General features: G+C 44.4%; 1 protein-coding gene across 1 annotated transcript in view; it reads left to right on the top strand.

Moving 5' to 3' along the window:
- The window catches only part of LOC132882505 (collagen alpha-1(XIX) chain-like), a 169,260-nt gene that overhangs the window by 45,721 nt on the left and 105,752 nt on the right, over nucleotides 1-17,787 (top strand). The window contains exons 3-5 of the mRNA XM_060915619.1: nucleotides 1,878-1,922; nucleotides 2,040-2,102; nucleotides 2,535-2,570. Coding sequence (XP_060771602.1) covers nucleotides 1,878-1,922; nucleotides 2,040-2,102; nucleotides 2,535-2,570 — 144 coding nt within the window. The remainder of the gene's footprint in view (nucleotides 1-1,877; nucleotides 1,923-2,039; nucleotides 2,103-2,534; nucleotides 2,571-17,787) is intronic.

The raw sequence follows: 17,787 nt of genomic DNA, 5'->3' as shown, positions 1-17,787 counted from the left end.
CATGAAAATCTTGGAACAAATTCTTGGAGCGTAAGAGCATTGAAAACGTTAATGTGCATGAAAGCATAAGTGGAAACAAGGGGCAGGGCACAAGAAAACCATAATGTTTTCACCAAAATAAATTAATTGTAATGCCTTCCAACTACTTACTAGAAATGTGTAACAAATACAGTACTTTTCACACCCTCACTGGTGTCAGAATGCAGGCACTTACCGGTACGGGATGCAAACAGTAACCAAAACCAAGATGAGAGACAGGAATCGTGGTCAGTAAACTAGCGTGGGTCGAGCGAACAACGTAATAAAGGGGAGACAGAGTGAAAATGTGAGAGGATAAGCAAAAGACATTCAGAAAGATACAAGGCTTGGTATGAACTGTGAGAGCAGAACAATACTTCGTACTGGAGGAGAGCGAGAGAGTGGCTTAAATAGCGGAAGAGGTAATTGGGAAGATGCGTGACAGCTGTGATTAGTAATCGGGAGACAGAGGGCACTGTGGGTCTTGGGAACTGTAGTTCAGGGAGTTCATGTTTGTAGTCACGGCGGTCTCAGCAGGTTTACTGACAACTGGCTACACACAGTAAGAGTACAGTCTTTTTAATCCAACAGATATTCCCTTCTACTACCTTTCTCCATCCTATGGAAAAGAAAATTCCATACCAGACTGAAATGCAATTAATTTCAAGTTTATTTATCATTTGCACAAAATGTCATGGACAGTTGTACATTGAAATGCTTGTACAATTACACAGGTGAAATAATATAAAATGCAACACACAAAAGGTATTGTTTTTTTATTTTTTTGAGGTATAGAAAACATTACACACTAAAGAGCAAACCCTGCAGTGCATTGCTTTTATGTTCTCTAGTGAAAAAGTGATGTGATGGCACTTCTCACCCTCTGAACCTGCCTAATTCAGTCTGACACCTCTTCTGCACTTGTGACTCACTTATTGCTATTGTGGATGGTTTCACATGGACTACCTAAATTGCTGTGGATATAGGCACATAGATACCTTAAAGATTACACATCCGAAGATGTATATCTTTTTCAGTCTTTGGTTACTTGCATTTTTTGCCCATTCCTCAAGGCAAAACTGCTCCAACTTCAAGTTAGATGGATTGGTCTACAGCAATCTTCAAGTTATGCCACAGATTCTCAGTTGGATTCATCTGGGCTTTGATTAGGCTATTCCAAGACATTTAAATGTTTCCGTTTAAACCACTCCAGTGTAGTTTTAGCACTATGTCATTGTCCTGCTGAACCATGAACCTTTGTCCCAGTCTCAATCCTCTGGCCTTCTCAAACAGGTTGTCCTCCAGAATTGCCCTGAATTTCTTGCTATCCATCTTTCCTTCAACCCTGACCAACTTTCCTGTCCCTGCAGATGAAAAACATCCCCATAGCATGAAGCCACCACCATGCTTCACTGTAGCATGGTGTTCTCAGGGTATTGGCTTTGCGCCACATGTGGCATGATGGCCAAAAAGTTCAATTTTAGTCTAATTTGACCAGATCATTGTGAATGAGTGAACAAGGATAGTGAAGCTGAAAAGCAGGTAGAAGTAAAAATAAAGTCTGTGTCGACATAATTTCCCGCCTGTCTGCGCTTCAGTATTCCACCCACATCAGGGACATACTACAATGTTATTTCACTGGCATGATTATTATAAGATCTAACACAGAATCTTGTCCATACCCACCACTAATGTACTGTATCTTCTATTCTATTTTTGTCCTTCTGTGTGTTGCTCTTTTTAGTGCACAGTTTGAACAGCTAGCCGGTTTTGCCTTGTTAGGCTTTCTGACTCTCTGCCTAGTTGGTTTTCCAAGTAGTTTTGTTCTCTCTCTTTTTTTCTTCTTCTTTGGCTGGCAGGGGAAACCTGGTGCTCGTGGTGAGCCAGGAATCCCAGGAGAACCTGTAAGATTATTTTTTTTTGCTCATTGACAATTGTAAATCACATTATTTAAGCACTTATAAAGGAGGAATAAGGCTAGACTCAATTTCTAATTCCTCTTCTTTTATTATTCCTTTCAGGGAATACGAGGGCCTGTGGGAGAGACAGGATTCCCTGGACCTGAAGGACCTCCAGGTGTACCTGTAAGAAATCATACCCTATCTTTTCCTGTACTACTGCATCCTGTTTTGCTGCAGTGCTGTGCAACAGTATTTTTCTGTCCCTAACCTAGAGACCTGATGCACCTTTTCAGTCATGTACGTTTTGGCTGAGCAGGTGTGGAGTAGGGAAAGTGCTGTTTCTGAGATTGGAAAAATATTCCTTGTTAAAGGAGATATGTCACCATCCTGTATTGAGAGCTGCAATTATATTACACAATGATAAAGTATACTGATTTACATTGAAGAATTAATAATATGGCAAAGAGAATTCATAAGGAACGTTTGGGAGATTTGCAGCAATGTTTTTGCGAGTCTTTGAGGATTTCATTTAAAGCAGTATGTGACAGGAACATGTCATAAGAAAGTAGTCATACCAATTAATTAATTGCACCCACTTTTTTATTCTTTCTGCAGGGTAGACCTGGAAAGGATGGAATTCCTGGATCTGTGGTAAGAATGTCATGTGTGTTTAACTGTGTGGTTTAGAAATGTATTTCTCCCACAATATGCATTTTTCATACAAACCCCATTTCCTGAAAAGTTGGGATATTTTTCAAAATGCCATAAAAACAAATATGTGGGTTGTTAATTCACATAAACCGTTATTTAACTGAAAAAGTACAAAGAAAATAGTTTGAATAGTTTTGCTGGCCAACTTAATTGTATTTTGTAAATATAAACAAAGTTAGAATTTGATGTCTGAAATACACTCAAAACAATTTGGGACAGAGACATAATTACCATTGTGTTACATCACCTTTCCTTTTAATAACAATTTTCAATCATATGGGAACTGAGGATACTAATTATTGAAGTTTTACAATTAGAATTTGTTCATTCTTGCTTGATACAAAACGTCAGCTGCTTAACAGTCTGTGGTCACTGTTTGATTCTCCTCTCCATGATGCAAAATATATTCTCAGTAGGAGACAGATCTGCACTGGCGGTAGGTCAGTCCATGAAGCTATGCTATTTCAGCCCATGCAGAATGAGCCTTGGCAATATCCTGCTGAAATAAGAATAGACTTTCCAGGAAGAGCTGTTGCCTTGATGGCAGCATGTGTCTCTCGAAAATCCCAATATATGCATCCAAGTCAATGGTACCTTCACACACATGCAACTGACCCATGCCATGGGCAGCCCCCCACACCATCACAGATGCTGCCTTTTGAACCTTTCTCTGATAACTAGATGATCGTGCTCACCTTTGGCACGGAGAACTCGACGTCTGGTTTTCCCAAAAACAAGCTGAAATGTAGGATCATATGACCACAGCACACATGTCTTTCAGGCCATCTGAGAGGAGTTTGGACCCAGAGAAATATGTGTCGCTTCTGCACAGAATTGATGAATGGCTTCCTTCTTGCGCAATACACTTTCAGGTTGCATTTCTGGATGCAGTGGTGGACTTTGGGATTTTGGTTGTCATTTTTTATCCGATTTTTTTTTTCACGTGATGAAACTATTGGAAAGATAGAGCAAGTTTCTCAAATCAGGCAAAGGTAGTCCCCCAAGCAATTAATTATGTGTGAATTTCCAACAACAATTTCCAAGTATATGTGGGAAATTCAAAGTCCTGGTGAAACAGGCTTTATGAGCAGAAGGCAGATGCAAGCCAGAAAACAGGCCAGTGTTTCATGATAAGATAATAAATCTGGACTTCACAAGGAAATTTACAGATTCCTGCAACATTACATGAACATTATTATTAGATCCACTTCAGACCATAATTGTTCCTAAGTACAAAGTCCGCAGTGGTTCATTGGTAGATATTCAAAATTTTGTACAGGAATTGAACACTTTTGGGTTGTTGAGGCTGTTTCCTAGAATGTTCAAAGATAAAGCCCACCTAAAAAAAAACTCCTCAGAAAAAAAGAAAACTGTCAGCATCAGGTTGTGACCATTATAGAAAATGAAAGTAATTTTAGAAAAAAAGAAAAACAGTAGCAAAGAAAAAGTACAAGAAATGCAACTGTGTACCCTGTCAGAACTAATACAGAAAAAATATGGCATACAGAGTTTTCAAACGAATGTCACAAAGAAGAATAATCAAATGGAAAAAAATGGAACTAAAATTAAAAGCAAAATTGTAAATTCTTAAAAGGGAATGATTTAAGCTACATAGCAGTTCAAACCTGATGTTAATAACACCAAAAACAAGAAAATTATGGCAGGTTAACCTTTGAAAATCGACAAATCTGTTGACACTGCCATTTTGACAAGGACAAATTTTTTTCCAGTTTTTAATAGTAAAATATTTTGATTCAGATTAAAAACTTGGAAATCTTCAAGTTATGCCACAGATTCTCAATTGGATTGAGGTCTAGGCTTTGACTGGACCATTCTAAGATATTTAAATGTTTCCCTTTAAACCACTCCAGTGTAGCTTTAGCAGTATGTTTAGGGTCACTGTCCTGTTGGAACATGAACCTTCATCCAAGTCTCAATCCTCTGGCCAACTCAAACAGATTTTCCTCCAGAATTGCCCTGTATTTAGTGCCTTCCAACTTTCCTTGAGTCCTGACCAGCTTTCCTGTCCCTGCAGATGAAAAACATCCCCACAGCATGATGCTGCCACCAACATACTTCACTGTAGGAATGGTGTTCTCAGGGTGAAGGGAAGTGTTGGGTTTGCGCCACACATGGCATTTCCCATGATGGCCAAAAAGTTCAATTTTAGTCTCATCTGACCAGAGAAACTTCTACCATGTGTTTGCCATATGCTGTTGGGCAAACTCCAAACATGTTTTCTTAAGCAATGACTTTTTTTTTTCTGGCCACTCCAAGGATAACACTGAAGGAGCTGAAAATATCCACAGTGGAGATGGGAGTATCTGCCCATAGGACCACTTTAAGCAGTACACTCCACAGAGTGGGGCTTTATGGAAATAAAGCCCCACTCTGTGGAGTGTACTGCTAATGGTCCTATGGGCAGATACTCCCATCTCCACTGTGGATATTTGCAGCTCCTTCAGTGTTATCCTTGGTGTCTTTGTTACATCTCTGATTAATGCCCTCCATGCCTGATCTGTGAGTTTTGGTGGGTGGTCTTCTCTGTTCAGGTTTGTAGTGGTGCCATATTCTTTCCATTGTGGTATAATGAATGTAATGGTGCTCCCTGAGATATTCAAAGTTTGGGATATTATTTATAACCTAACCATGAGCTATACTTCTCAACAACTTTGTCTCTGACCTGTTTGGTGTGCTCCTTGGTTTTCATATTGCTTTCTTAGTAGTATTGCAGAGTCAGGGTCCTTCCAGAACAGGCTGATTTATACAGACATCATGTGACAGATCATGTGACACTTTGATTGCACACAGGTGGATCTTAATCGACTAATTATGTGACTTATGAAGTTAATTGGTTGGACCAGCTCTTATTTAGGGGTTTCATACGCAAGGGGGTGAATACCTATACACACTCAAGATTTCTATTTTTTCATCTTAATTATTGTTTGTGTCAAATAAAACATTTGCACATTTAAAGTGGTATGCATGTTGTGTAAATCAAATGGTGCTAACCCTCCAAAAATCCATTTTAATTCCAGTTTGTAATGTGACAAAACAGGACAAACACCAAGGGGGATTAACACTTTTGCAAGACACTGTAACAGTATTTCATAAATCAGCCTTGCAGGGTACAATAGATTGCTACTTGGACATCTCAGGTACCTTTCTCAGAATAGAAATGCATAAAACCAGAGGAGGTCATTAACCCATGTATCATCAGAAACAATATTTGACAGCTAATGCTTTTGCAACAACCCCAAAACTTTATTAAACACAGCTGTTGGTTCAGAGTTTATTTTATATGCACATTTGTCTGCTCTGGGTTATCAGAATGCATGTTTTTGTGCTGAACAAAATGAGGTGATGGACAGCTGTTTCTTAAAGACCAGCATTTCTGGATTTCATGGCCAATTTTTTTTGGCAGAAGGAACAGAAGTTCCCTTACTTATGTGAGTGGGCTTGCACACTTTGACTTGAGCACATTTTGTCACTTTAAATTCTAGCCTCCTCATAACTGTCCACTGAATTGACACAATCAATCTACTATCAAAAACTATTCATGGTTGCCTGCATCCTTTGTATTTGAGCAGTTTGAATGTGTTGGGAATTACACAAATTTTCTATCTTGGAGGTACATTCTTTTCTGACTACATTACAATTACAGTACACTAAGTACCTGACCACTAATAGGAGCTGATACAGTTTAAGTTTGTTTGAGAATTGTGCAAATCAACTATTGGTGCCGAGTGTCATGTCTTTGTGTGCTTGAGCCTGGCGCAGCTCAAGCTTTTGTTCATGCATACAGAACACATTGTGCATGCCATTAGGACCAATTATCATTGAATCCATTTGTTGCTGCTTTGAGTACAATCAGTGCACTCATATAAGGATTCTGCAAACACCCAAAGCTTCGCAAAGTAGATGTTTTCCATGTTTTCTAGCCTTGTTTATGTCACTCTGGTTTAATGACTCATTTCTGTTTCATTTATTTTTGTGACTCTGAATTTGCACCATGTTTTGTATTATAATAGCATGCATCAAAATGAAAAACCTTCCTGCATTTACATCCATCTGCAACCCCCTCTTCTCTGACAGAATACTTTGCTTCAACCATGGATGTAGAGGGAAGGAACAGACATAATGTGCAGTCCCACACTTAGCTTAAGCTGGGATTTGTTTTTGTTTTTTTTTCTCCAGCGGCTAGGGCTGGATATTCTGGCGCCATATGATGGGGCGGAGCAGCCGGCCAATGGATTCTTGTTGCAATGCCACTTCTATGTGGATTTGGTGGAGCCTAAACCTGTTGTGTATTGGCTGCATGATTTATTGTCTCACTAGACCAGCATGCCGGTGGGCCGAAGGCCTAGTCAGAGTGCAGCACCCATGCATCCGGAGCTCCAAGTTATTCAGCAAGGAATTCAAATCAATTCAAGTCCAGGCTTCTAGGAGGAGGGTGATTGATACCTGGGAGGCTGACAGGGCAACCTCCACTCCACTGCTTGCTCCAGGGGCCAACAGGGTGGCCTCCACTCCAGATTTCAGCAAAGATGAGCTCTTCTCTCCTTCACCTGTCTTTGAAGAGGTCAGTGCTCAGCCGCCCGGCTTCAACAGAAATGAGCTCTTTGCTCCTTCACCTGGCTTTGAAGAATTCATCACTCCATTGCCAGGCTTCAGCAGGGATGAGGTCATTGCTCCACCACCAGGCTTCAGTGGGGATGCGCTTGTTGCTCTGCAGCCTGGCTTCAGTGAGGATGTCCTCACACAAACCAAGCTCATGTCCAAGTCCAAGCCCATGCTCACACCAGAACCCATGCCAAGATCCAAACCCATGTTCAAGTCCATGTCCATGCTAATGCTGTTGCCTAAGCCAAGATCTAAATCCATGTCAAGGACAGAGTCCATGTCCAAGTCCACATTCAGGCCTGAGTCGGGCCATATCCATGCCAAGGTCAGAGTCTAAGCCAGAGTACATGCCTGAGTCCATGCCTATGTTCAAATTCATGCCCATGTTGACACCAGGTGGCTCCCAGGTCCATATGCCTGTGCTCAAGCCCAGATTCATGCCTGAGTCCATGCCCATGCTGATGCCTGAGTCCATGCCCATGTTTGAATCCATGCCCATGATGATACCAGGATCCATGCCCATGCTCAATCCCAGGTCCATACCCGTGTCCATGTCTAGTCCAGAGCCCACGTCCAGGCCCATGCCAGAGCCCATGACCTTGCCTGATTCTATGCCAAAGGCCAAGTCTATGCCTGAGCCCACTGCTGACCATGCCTGAATCTGTACCAGAGTCCATGCCCATGTCCACACCCAAGCCCATGTCTATGCCTGAGCCCCTGACCATCCTCATACCCCTGTTTGAGGCTCAACCAGAACCTAAACCTCCACCTAAAGCCAGGTTCTGGTGCCATGTCTGCCCAGAGCCATAGTGGAGCATTGAGGGGGCATCTTCTCATGCTAGGTCCTTAACTCTGGGGCAGCCAAAGGAGGATTTTTAACTCCTGGAGGGAGCTTTGGGGTGGTGGTGGGGCATGGGTGTTCTGTCACATCTTCAAATGCTCAAGCCTGGTGTAGCTCAAGCAGCTGATCTCATTCATGCACATGGAGCATGCTGCGTGCTGTTAGGACCAATTATCATTGGATCCACCTGTTGCTGCTTTTAGTGCAATCAGCACACTTGTATAATGACTCTGCAAACACCCAAAGTTTCACAAAGTATACTGTATTGTTTTCCATATTTCATAGCCTTGTTTGTTACTCTGGTTTAAAGTCGAAGAAAACCATAAAATAAATGCTGTTTGCCCAGCATGGCAAACATGCTTGATGTGCCCCACCGCACAGTTAAATTAAAAATAAATTTAAATTTTTCTAAAGATTCTCTGTAACATGAACAGGCTATTAATGAAAAGTCATGTATCACATTTAACATACATATGTGCTTCATTTTGAGGTACTACACAGGATGATTCAGCTACAAGAACACAATGTGGCAAATGCACATGCACTTAATGCTGCATATACAGCATTAAAATAAAATGTCTATCTGTAATTACTTGCAAAAAGTGGAGATTTTTGCAAGTATTCTGATCTGTCCGTTTGTGTTTGTTGGTGCTCTAAGCATCATCATTTCTTGACCAATCTTCACCAAAATGCACAGGACAATTCAGTGGGGTCACACAAAGACATCATTAGTTTTTGGTGGGTCAAGGTCACCAAGGTCAAATCATGTAAAAACACCTAATCGGCAGTTTCTTTGTGATTTTCGCAACTATCATGCTCTGCACAACTTTTCAGTTCTATGTTTGCCTTCTGCTTAGAGGGCTCTGCAGACCCATGGTAAATCTCAAATGTTTTTTAAAATTTTAGTCAAGTTTGTTTGTATAGCGCTTTTAACAATAGACATTGTCCCAAAGCAGCTTTACAGAATCTGAATGACCCAAGACATGAGCCAATTTTATCCCTAATCTATCCCCAGTGAGCAAGCCCATGGCAAAAGTGGCAAGGAAAAACTCCCTCAGATGACACGAGGAAGAAACCTTCAGAGGAACCAGACCCAAAAGGGAACCCATCTTCACCTGGACAACAACAGACAACATGACTGTAACATTAACAGTTTTAACATGAAGTCAGTTTCATTGATATTATAACTCTTCATTAATGGAAACTTGAGTGCAAAACTGTTCATGATAACTGCAGTCCCAAAGTTAGCAAGCCAACTGTAGTTCTCAACCACAAAAGCATTACTGTAAGTGTCCAGAGTGTCTTCGAAGTGTGACTTTCAACTGTCCATATGGGGCTGTCCTCCACAGGAGCAATGTGATGAGACTCCAGGCAGACATAGGGCATCAGGATGGATCAGGCAGGTCCGAGGAGCAGAAGAGGTCAGCACCTCGAGCCCAGGATTGACATGTAACTCAGAGGGATAGATTTTTGGGAGGAAAGAAGAGAGAGAAAACACAGGCTGTTAGGTATGCCCAGTGTCACCTGAATAAGTAGGAACAGTATACATTTTGCACTGAGTACAAGCAGGGACTCCGGCAAAACTAACTATGACAGCATAACTAAAACGAGAGAGCCAGAAGGTAACACAGGCATGAGGGAGCCCTGGGACATAAAGCAGCCAGCCACTACACCATCAACAAACTCAAGTGAACAAGCAAGTGGGGGACTGACAGCATCCATACATCCCAGTTTACCAAAACACTGTATGTCTGAGGACCCTCCAGATCTACACCTTTACCTCATAAATACCATTAACAAAAGGCTTGACTAACCAGATATGTTTTCAGCCTAGACTTAAATGCTGAGACTGTCTGATTCCTGAACACTACTTGGAAGGCTGTTTCATAACTGTGGGGCTTTGTAAGAAAAGACTCTGCCCCCTGATGTAGCCTTCACTTCATTTTAGGCTTGCACTTACAAAACCTTAAAATTAAAGGATCATATAAAGCTAAACTGGATTTCCATCTTGCACTGCATTTAGGCTGCCTTGCATCTGGGAAGAAATGGAGAGAACACTTAAATCAGGAACAAAGGTCAGTGCTGGTTCTGAATGACAGGGAATGCTTGTAGTTATCTGGTGTTCATAGAACCATAGTTCCATACAGAAATAGAATTTTGTTTTATCCTGCCTAACTGCTCACCAGTGTTTGGTGAACGCCTGGTCAACCTATACCAAGATCCACCCTAGGACTGACTGTGAGGGGTGACATAAAATCTGGAGAAAGTGATGCCTAGACATCTGCAGTACAGACCTTCTAAGTAGTGTCTAGGAGGACAGAACATTTTTTTTGTGGAATGGTAATTCACAGTGGGTGCCTCACAGCAAGAAGGTCCTGAGTTCAAGCCCAGTGGCTGACGAGGGCCTTTCTGTGTGGAGTTTGCACCACTGTGTGGATCACCTCCGGGTGCTCCAGTTTCCCCCACAGTCCAACAGCATGCAGGTTAGGCTAATTGGTAGCTCTAAATTGACTGTAGGTGTGATTGTGAGTCTGAATGGTTGTTTGTCTCTATGTGTCAGCCCTGTGATGACCTGGCAACTTGTCCAGGGTGTACCCTGCCTCTTGCCCATAGTCAGCTGGGATAGGCTCCAGCTTGCCTACAACCCTGTACAGGATAAGTGGCTACAGATAATGGATGAATGGAATTCACAGTAAGACCAGGATTCTAGCCCATTTGTAGGCCTTAATGATGTCCTGTCACCTAATGGATGGACCCACCTCTACTTAGAGAAGGTAGAACTCTGGGTTTGGTCACAAGGTCAACCTATACCAGTTGTCAGCACATGCAGGGCAGTTCTCCAACCATTTTGCTGAGATGATCCCTAGAGCCATCTACAATGACCCATTCCAGACTAGCATTCTGTTTGGTTCTGAATTTCAGGTTTAAATATGAACACATCACATCCATTCTCTGTTCACTTTACTGGCTGCCTGACTCTGCCAGGATTTAATACAAGGTCTCCCTTCTTACTCACTAGTGCCGCTACAGAAATGCCCCCATATACTTGAAAGAATTACTCACCCCACTAACCTCAATGTGATCCCTCCACTCTACCCACTCAAATCGCCTCCACCACCCCAGGACTAAGCTCAGCACCATGGGTGATCGAGCCTTCTGTTCTGCTGCCCCTTGCCTATGGAACGCCCTCCCTGAACATCTGAGGGCACCACAGACTACTGAGAATTTTAAAAAAGGACTTAAACCTTTCTTTTTAGCAGAACTTATGACTCTTAATTCTGTTTTATTTCTGGTCATTTAATGTGGTTTCTATCTGCCCTTTTAATTATGTTTCTACTTTGCAGCACTTTGAGATTTGCTCTAAATGTAAAGTACATGACCTCAGACTGAGAGCACTTTTCGCAGAATGTTGGCAATGCCAAGCAAAACTGACTTTTGCAGTTTTGCTTGGCAAAGCAAAACTTCGCCTTGGTGCAAAAGGCTTAATGCTTATTTTATCAAGGTTGGCATTCAAGTTCTTTGGTACAGAGCACAATCCACCGATCACTATAGGGACTACTGTAGTCTCCATATCCCACATCCTGGCAATGTGACAACCTTAGATTGGCATGGTTGTCAAATTTCTCGATCTCCTTCTTGGTAATATTGTGATCTCCAGGGATGGCTACATCTACCAAGTAGCACCTTCTTCTTACTTTCTTGACCACCATGATATCAGGATGTCTGTGTTCAATGATATGGTCTGTTTGGATGTTAAAATCCTACAAAATCTTTACCTCTTCATTCTCTACTACAGATTCTGACTTATGAGTGCACCATTTTTCATCGGTCTCAATACCATATTTCCTACTGAGACACCAGTGGAGGTGACAGCACACTTTATCATGGTGTCACTTGTCGTTCTGCACCAGCATTTTGCAGGTGCTCACAATGTGTGCTACACACTCAACCTTTTCACCACATAACCTACACTTATCAGATTCAACCTGATGGTAGATATTCTTTCTGACTGAATTTGTATTCAGTGCCTGATCTTGGGCAGCAACCAACAGACTTTCAGTTTCATGCTTCAAGCCACAAGCCAATCCCATGAGCTCTCTGTCTTTTAACATGTTGGTGTCTCTATCAAACTGCCCATGTAGTGGCATAGCCGCCGTTAAAGCAACCTTCTCTCTCATTATACTTTCCTTATACTCATTCTTTCCCTCAATGTTTTCCTTCACCAGATTGTTTATGACTGCTATATACTTCAGCAGATCCTCTTTGCTGCTAGCCAGATACAGGTCTAAGGATCTATGCTCACTGGCTACACACTCTTCAACTCCAATTAGACCACAACCTCCACATTTCCATGGCATGTACAGACCCAGTACATTAGCTTGTTGGTGGAGAGCTCCATACTGTTCCATCATTTTCCTGGTGTGTCTGTCCATCTCCTCAAGCTCTTTTTTAGTCCACCATTGCTGTGCTGTACCTAACAATTGCAGCTTCCCACGAGTTGATCGGCATGATCAACCATTCAGTTTAGATTTCAGGAGCATTTTCAGTCTGCTCATGTATGACTCCTTTACATTTTTCTTCATTTCTTCATCGAGAATAGTCAAGATCAAGAACTCCCAGATACTTGTATCCGTCCTGGTTCAGATAATTAATGGACTCCCCTGTTGGTAGGTTAAGCTCACGACTCTCCTTTTGCACACTTCTTTGCATGGTAAGCACAGCACATTTAGTCATGCCAAATTTCATTCCAATGTCTTTACAACAAAGACGGTCTGAACCAGAGAATCAATCTGTGCCTCACTCTTAGCAAAAAGCTTAAGGTAGTGCATGAACAGAAGATGGTTAAGAGAAGGTCCTACTTTCTCCAGGTGATATCCTATTTCTGTCACTTGTAATACCATTGTTAACAGTATTAAGGTGATGATAAATAGAAGTGGTGAGAACAAGTCACCTTGAAAAATACCTCTTTTAATAGAGACAGACCCAAGATGCTGGTTGTTGACATATAAATTGGTCTTCCATGATGGCATACTTGTTGAAATAATATAAATGATTTTGTCCGCAATACCAAACATCCTTAAGCACTTTAGTGCCCAAGAATGTGGGACCATATTGTATGTCTTTGGAAAATCTATCCAGGCTATGCATAGGTTACTATGTCTCTGTTTGCAATTCCTCAACACCGCTTTATCGATTGCAAGATGATCCTTCGTCCCTCTTGAGCCTTTATGACCTTCCTTCTGCTGTTCAGGTAACAGGTTGTTGGTAGAAAAATGCACATACACTTTCTCTGCAAAGATCGAGGTTAATAGCTTCTACAACAAATTAAGTCAAGTTTATTTTTATAGCACTTTTAACAATAGACATTGTCACAAAGCAGCTTTACAGAATTATAGTGACTTTAAACATGAGCTAATTTTATCCTTAGTCTATCCCCAATGAGCAAGCCTGTGGCAATGGTGGCAAGGAAAAACTCCCTCAGACGAAATGAGGAAGAAACCTTCAGATGAACCAGACTCAAAAGGGAACCCATCCTCATTTGGGTGATAACAGATAATGTGATTATAATGTTTTAACAGTTTTAACATGAAGTCTGTTTTGTTGAAGTTATAAATTGTTCATTGATGGAAACTTGAGTGCAAAACTGTTCATGATAACTGCAGTACTAAAGTTAGCAAGTCAACTGTAGTCCTCAGTCATAAAAACATTACTGTAAGCGTCCAGAGCATCTTCCAAGTGCGACTTTTGACTGTCTATATGGGGCTGTCCTCCACAGGAGCGATGTGATGAGACTCCAGGCAGACATAGGGCATCAGGATGGATCAGGCAGGTCCGAGGAGCAGAAGAGGTCAGCACCTCGAGCCCAGGATTGACATGTAACTCAGAGGGACAGATTTTTTTCAGGAAAGAAGAGGTTGAAGAAAACACAGGTTGTTAGGTATGCCCAATGTCACCTGAATAAGTAGGTACAGTATAGATTTTACACTGAGTACAAGTAGGGACTCCGGCAAAACTAACTATGACAGCATAACTAAAAGGAGAGAGCCAGAAGGTAACACAGGCATGAGGGAGCCCTGGGACATAAAGCAGCCAGCCACTACACCGTCAACAAACTCAAGTGAGCAAGCGAGTGGGGGACTGACAGCATCTATTGTGGCAGTTCGGAGCAGGTGGGTGGAGCACAGAGGACGGCAGGACAGAGATCAGGTTCCAATTTAGTATTTATTGTCACACTTTTCAGTATAACCTTTACTCAGACAGACACACACACACACAACGGGTGTCGGTTCCGGGAAGAGCTCCTCTGCTCTCTGCTCTCCCTCCTTATATAGGGTGCGGTCACTGGGAAGACACACAAACACAGGTTAATTGCTCTCAGGTGTAGTGATTCTGCCACTCACCTTCCCTGACTCCGCCCTCCTGTCACAGACCGGCGCTTGACCACGCCCCCGCTGCCACATACCCCTACCGCCCGACTCAGGCCGGGCAGCTGTCCGGCCTGCAGCCGACTCCCCCCCCCCTTGACGGGAGAGGAAGTCCGCCACGACCATCTGCGCCCCCGGCCTGTGGACCACCTTGAAATTAAAGGGTTGGAGTGCCAGATACCAACGGGTGATCCGCGCGTTGGCATCTTTCATGCAGTGGAGCCACTGGAGGGGCGCGTGGTCCGAACAGAGGGTGAAAGGGTGCCCCAGCAGGTAGTACCGGAGGGTAGGACCGCCCACTTGATGGCCAGACACTCTTTCTCTATGGTGCTGTAGTGCCCCTCACGCACCGACAGCTTCCTGCTGATATACAGGACGGGGCGGTCCTCCCCCTCCACCTCCTGGGACAAAACCGCCCCCAGCCCTCTGTCCGACGCATCGGTCTGCAACATAAAGGGGAGAGAAAAGTCAGGGGAGTGTAGAAGTGGCCCCCCACACAGTGCAGCCTTTACCTCTGAAAAAGCCCGCTGGCATTGCTCTGTCCACTGGACCGGATCTGGTGCCCCCTTTTTAGTGAGATCAGTCAGCCGGCTGGTGACGTCCGAATAATTAGGTATAAACCTACGATAATAGCCAGCCAGCACCAGGAACTGTCTCACCCCCTTTTTGGTCTTGGGCCTCGGGCAGGCCGCAATTGCTGCGGTCTTGTTAATTTGGGGACGCACCTGCCCGTTGCCCAAGTGGAAGCCCAGATACCGTACTTCCACCCGCCCAATCGCACACTTCTTTGGGTTGGCTGTGAGACCCGCTCGCCTCAGCGACCTAAGGACGGCCCTTAGGTGCCTCAGCCAGTCATTACTATATATGATGTCATCAAGATAGGCGGCCGCATAGGTGGCGTGGGGGCAGAGGACCCGGTCCATCAGCCGCTGAAACGTAGCGGGCACCCCAAACAGCCCAAACGGAAGTGTGACGAATTGGTGTAACCCAAACGGTGTGGAAAAGGCCGTTTTTTTCTCGGGATAGTGGAGTCAAGGGGATCTGCCAATATCCCTTCGTCAAATCCAGTGTCGAGTAAAAGCGAGCCGTGCCTAGTCGATCGAGCAGCTCGTCAATACGACGCATTGGGTACGCGTCAAATTTAGACACCGCGTTGACTTTTCTATAGTCCACACAGAACCGGACCGACCCGTCGGCCTTGGGTACCAAGACCACCGGGCTGCTCCAGTCACTGTGGGACTCCTCGACGATGCCCATTTCGAGCATGGTCTGAAGTTCTTCCTGAACCACCTTTTTTTTGTGTTCGGGTAGCCTGTAAGGGCGGCTATGCACTACCACCCCCGGGGGCATCTCGATGTGGTGCTCTATGAGGTTAGTGCGACCGGGCAGGGGCGAGAACACATCCAAAAACTCGGCCTGCAACTGGGTGACCTCCATGAGTTGGGTCGGGGAGAGGTGGTCTCCACAGGGGACCGGAGAGGTACGTGATGCCAATTTCCCTTTTTGAACCTCTGGCCCCAGCTCCGCCTTCTCCGGAACCACCGACACCAATGCCACGGGGACCTCCTCGTTCCAGAGTTTAAGCAGATTGAGGTGGTAAATCTGTAGTGCCCCACCCCTGTCCATTCGCCTCACCTCATAGTCGACGTCCCCGACTCGCCGTGTGACCTCAAAGGGTCCTTGCCACTTGGCGATCAATTTGGAGCTCGACGTGGGCAACAGTACGAGTACTTTATCTCCCAGAGTGAACTCTCTAAGGCACGTACCCTTGTTGTACAGGCGGGCTTGCCGTTCCTGGGCCTGCCGCAAATTCTCCTGAGTTAGGTGGGTGAGCGTGTGGAGTTTTGCGCGCAGGTCCATAACGTACTGAATTTCGTTTTTGCTTTGTGAAGGTCCCTCCTCCCAATTTTCCCGCAGCACATCTAGGATGCCGCGTGGCTTAAGCCCATATAATAATTCGAACGGGGAGAACCCAGTGGAGGCTTGGGGGACCTCTCGCACTGAGAACAGCAAGGGCTCGAGCCACTTATCCCAATTACGTGCGTCCTCACTTACGAATTTTTTAATAATATTTTTGAGGGTGCGGTTGAACCGTTCTACTAAACCGTCCGTTTATGGGTGATACACGCTGGTGCAGATCGGCTTAATCCCCAATAACCCATATAGTTCGCGCAGTGTCCGTGACATAAATGTAGTGCCTTGATCAGTCAGAATCTCTTTCGGGATTCCAACTCGGGAGATGACGCGGAAGAGCGCCTCTGCAATACTGCGTGCTGAGATATTGCGCAGAGGCACTGCTTCCGGGTATCGCGTTGCATAGTCCACCAGAACTAATATAAAGCGGTACCCTCATGCTGACTGATCTAATGGCCCGATGAGATCCATCCCAATTCTCTCAAACGGGGTCTCAATTAATGGAAGAGGGCGCAAAGGCGCTTTTGGAATGGCCGCTGGATTTACTAACTGGCATTCACGGCATGCCGTACACCACCTACGAACATCGCCACGAATCCCCGGCCAGTAGAATTGGGCCATTATTCGGGCTAGTGTTTTATCCTGCCCTAAGTGTCCAGCCATGGGATTAAAGTGAGCCGCCTGGAATACCAATTCCTGGCGGCTCTTCGGAATTAAAAGCTGCGTGACACGCTCTTTAGTTTGAGTGTCCTGCGTCACTCGGTATAATCTAGCCTTCATAATTGCGAAGTAGGGGAAGGACGGGGTGGCGTTCAGCTGGAGCGTTTGACCATCGATTCCTCTCACTTGGTCAAACGCATGTCGCAGAATCTCATCTCGCGATTGTTCTAATGGGAAATCTGCGAGGGATTCCCCAATAGAGAGAGGAGGAGCCGGCGGCTCCTCACTCTGACGCGGAGATGACGTAGACGGCTCTGCGACAGCTGCTCCCACCAAAGCGACACCGGGACATCCCCCTGTTAAATGGCAGGACCCACTCTTTATTAGGCATGTCATTAAACCCTGAAATCCCGGCCAATCAGTCCCCAAAATTAGAGAGTGGGTAAGGTGGGGATTAACCGCCGCCTTCACTATAAATTTTTCCCCTCTGAAAATAATGTGGACCAACACCAAAGGGTAGCGGTGAACATCCCCGTGCACACATAACACCTTCACCCCTTGTGCTCCCCCCAATGCCTCGTTTTGAACCAGGCTTTGGCGAACTGAGGTCTGATTACAACCAGAATCCACCAACGCCTGATATGTAGCCCCTGGGATACTCACCGGTATGCGATACGCTCCGGCCCGATCGAGG

Source organism: Neoarius graeffei, chromosome 3, assembly GCF_027579695.1.
Source record: "Neoarius graeffei isolate fNeoGra1 chromosome 3, fNeoGra1.pri, whole genome shotgun sequence".
NCBI lineage: Eukaryota > Metazoa > Chordata > Actinopteri > Siluriformes > Ariidae > Neoarius > Neoarius graeffei.
Note: the sequence above shows the minus strand (reverse complement) of the source record. Positions and strands in the feature narration are given on the sequence as shown.